At 44.5% G+C, this 2,718-nt stretch overlaps 1 protein-coding gene across 1 annotated transcript; it reads left to right on the top strand.

Moving 5' to 3' along the window:
- The first annotated feature begins 1,818 nt into the window (after positions 1 to 1,818).
- On the top strand, positions 1,819 to 2,403 carry LOC136846283 (uncharacterized). Its single transcript, XM_067117088.1, has one exon. It carries the CDS (start codon positions 1,819 to 1,821, stop codon positions 2,401 to 2,403), a length of 585 nt encoding a protein of 194 aa, XP_066973189.1.
- Positions 2,404 to 2,718: the final 315 nt, after the last annotated feature.

Genomic DNA, 2,718 nt, shown 5'->3' with positions numbered 1-2,718 from the left:
CTCGTGGAGAAGGAAGACGTCATTGTAGAAAGGAACAAGTATCTTGAAGAACTGAAAATAAATCCGAGGGAGTCCAAACCCAAGAACGGAGGTATTTGTGGACGAGACTACGGTGAACCGGAACCTTACTATCGAGGGTGCTGGATTAATGAAGATGAGATGATCAGCAGGACTGAAAACAAAGTCAAGGAAAGGCTCCGGGTTTATGATAGTACATGCAGCAAGTGATGAGGGTTTTGTACCGGGAGCATTGCTTATGTTCAAATCAAAAACCGGATCAAAGGGGGATTGCTATGACTCGATGGATAACGAAAGATTCAAAATGTGGTTAGAAGAACTTCATTCCTGATATCAAGAATGAGTCCCTTATCGATAATGCTTCTTATCACTCTAAAATAATCAAGGTTCCAACAAGTAGCAACAGAAAATCCCAAATCACAGACTGGTTGGGTTTAAATAACATCGACCATGACACTTCTGTTACAAAACTCGAACTTCTTCAGACCTGCAGTCGTCACAAGGAAGTTCAGACATACGAAGTAGATGAAACCGCTGCTCGCTATGGCCCCACCCTGTGGAACTTATCTGGGCCCAAGTGAAGACAGAAATAAAAAAGCTTAATTCTAATAGTGACCAGAAAAGCACTTGGCCACTTGGCGCCACAGCACTGGCAAAATGCTATAGAACACGTCAAGAAAATAGAAGAAGTGTATCGTGCCAAAGATGCAGCATTTGATAGACTACTTGATCGGTTTGTAATTGACTTGAATGAGAGCACTACTGATGGCAGTAGAGATGAAGATGCTCTGACACTGGACTAAAATTCTAGCTCTGTTTCATGTTATTGATAATTTTGTCTGGTATCGTCCATGGCCCTGAATACTGTTATCGATACTTTTGTTTATATAATTCTGACGCCTTTAATTGATGTACTATTATTGCTGTCAGTATGATTCAGTTGTTCTTTACTGTTGTTAGTATTATGACTTGTCTCTTCGTGAATGCCCTTTTATTGCTCAGTACAGCTACTGCTTTATTAAAATTAACAATTACGAAAATACACTTGAAATTTAAGTTCCCAAGGTGTTTTTGTATCCCCTGTACTATTTAATAATAAGTTTATTGAGATGGAACAAAAAATAACAGAACAAATTACAGTCTCATATGCAAGGGCTCCTCCCTTATTATTCACGAGGCTAATGCTAAGTTCACACATTCACGCATCAAGTCACGCATGCGCGCACACAGCTGGAATTTGTGAAACTTGTGCATACGCGAGAAAATAAGCCCCGCCTAACTGGATACGTGTCACGGGACGATGTGTGTGATGCATGCGTATTATAGTGTGCCGCAAATGTACGCGCCGCGTAAGGGTGACGTGACGCTGACCGACAAGCGGCAGCGCAGGCAGAAGTAGTGTGTGGCAGAGCACGTAACACCAATGTGTGTTCATTATACTGTATATGTGTTACGTTCTGCGTGAACTGAGTTACACAAACGTCACGTTGGCCCCACGTACTGCGGCGGTTAAGCCCCAGCTACATAAGGGCCGGCAGTTGCACATGTGAGGCTAGTCAATGCCGTAATACCACAGCGTCAAGACATACTACCAACGTGCTTAAGCAACATGGACAACATAGCTGAAATGCATCAACTTATTGCTATAGCAAGTAGGGATAGAACAAAAATGTTGCCATATGTCATTGAATATGTGCACATCATGTTATTGCTGGAGATTGCAATGATTGCTGCAAAGCACACAGAGCAGAAAAAAGGCAGCCAAGGTGGGTGTGTGCGTGGCCGTACCTGCAGAAAAGGATGGTGCAAGGTCATTATGACAACCTGATGGAGGAGTTGTCAACCGAAGCCCCAGACCTGTACAGAAATTTTACCCGGATTGACAAGGACCTCTTCAATGAAATTGTTGAATGGGTCACACCCATGATTCAGAAGAAAGTGACATTCTGGAGGAAACCCATTGAGCCAGGCCTACGTGTTGCTATCACCCTATGCTTCCTCGCTACAGGAGATTCATACAAGAGTCCGCAATATTCGTTCTGTGTAGCCCACAACACCATTAGTCACATCGTACCAGAGACCTGCAGGGCCATTGTTGCTGCCTTCAGGGATGAGGAACTGCAGGTGCCACAAACACCTGAAGCGTGGCAGGAGGTTGCACGGGGTTTTGAGGAACAGTGGAACTTCCCGCACATAATTGGAGCTATAGATGGTAAACACATTAGGCTCTGTAACCCTCCCAAGGGCGATACGCATTACTTCAACTACAAGAAGTTCTACTCCATGGTATTACTTGCAGTTGCTGATCCTTCATACAAGTTCCTATGCGTCGACGTGGGTGCCATTGGGTCAGAGTCAGACGGTGGTGCATTTGCCCAGACCTGACTGGCAGAAATGCTGTTGCAAGAGGAAGCAAATCTTCCCCAACCAGATGCCCTGCCAGGTCAACCTAATGGATCTCCTGTGCCCTACTTCCTAGTTGGTGATGATGCCTTCCCCCTGAGGAATTACCTTATGAAGCCCTACCCCAAAAGAGGACTTAGCAAGGAGGAACGGATTTACAACTACAGGTTAAGTAGGGCATGCAGGACAGTGGAGAATGCCTTTGGGATTCTGGCAAATAGATTCCAAGTATTCCACACTGCAATATGCTTGAAGCCTGACCATATAGAGCCATTAGTGTTGTCCGCATGTGTTCTG

Source organism: Macrobrachium rosenbergii, chromosome 15 (genome assembly GCF_040412425.1).
Source record: "Macrobrachium rosenbergii isolate ZJJX-2024 chromosome 15, ASM4041242v1, whole genome shotgun sequence".
Lineage (NCBI taxonomy): Eukaryota > Metazoa > Arthropoda > Malacostraca > Decapoda > Palaemonidae > Macrobrachium > Macrobrachium rosenbergii.
The sequence above is the reverse complement of the archived record's forward strand: the minus strand, read 5'-3'. Positions and strand labels throughout refer to the sequence as shown.

Coding starts and splice junctions, on each gene's coding strand:
- LOC136846283 (XM_067117088.1), top strand. CDS start 1,819: ATGGTGCAAGGTCATTATGACAACCTGATGGAGGAGTTGTCAACCGAA.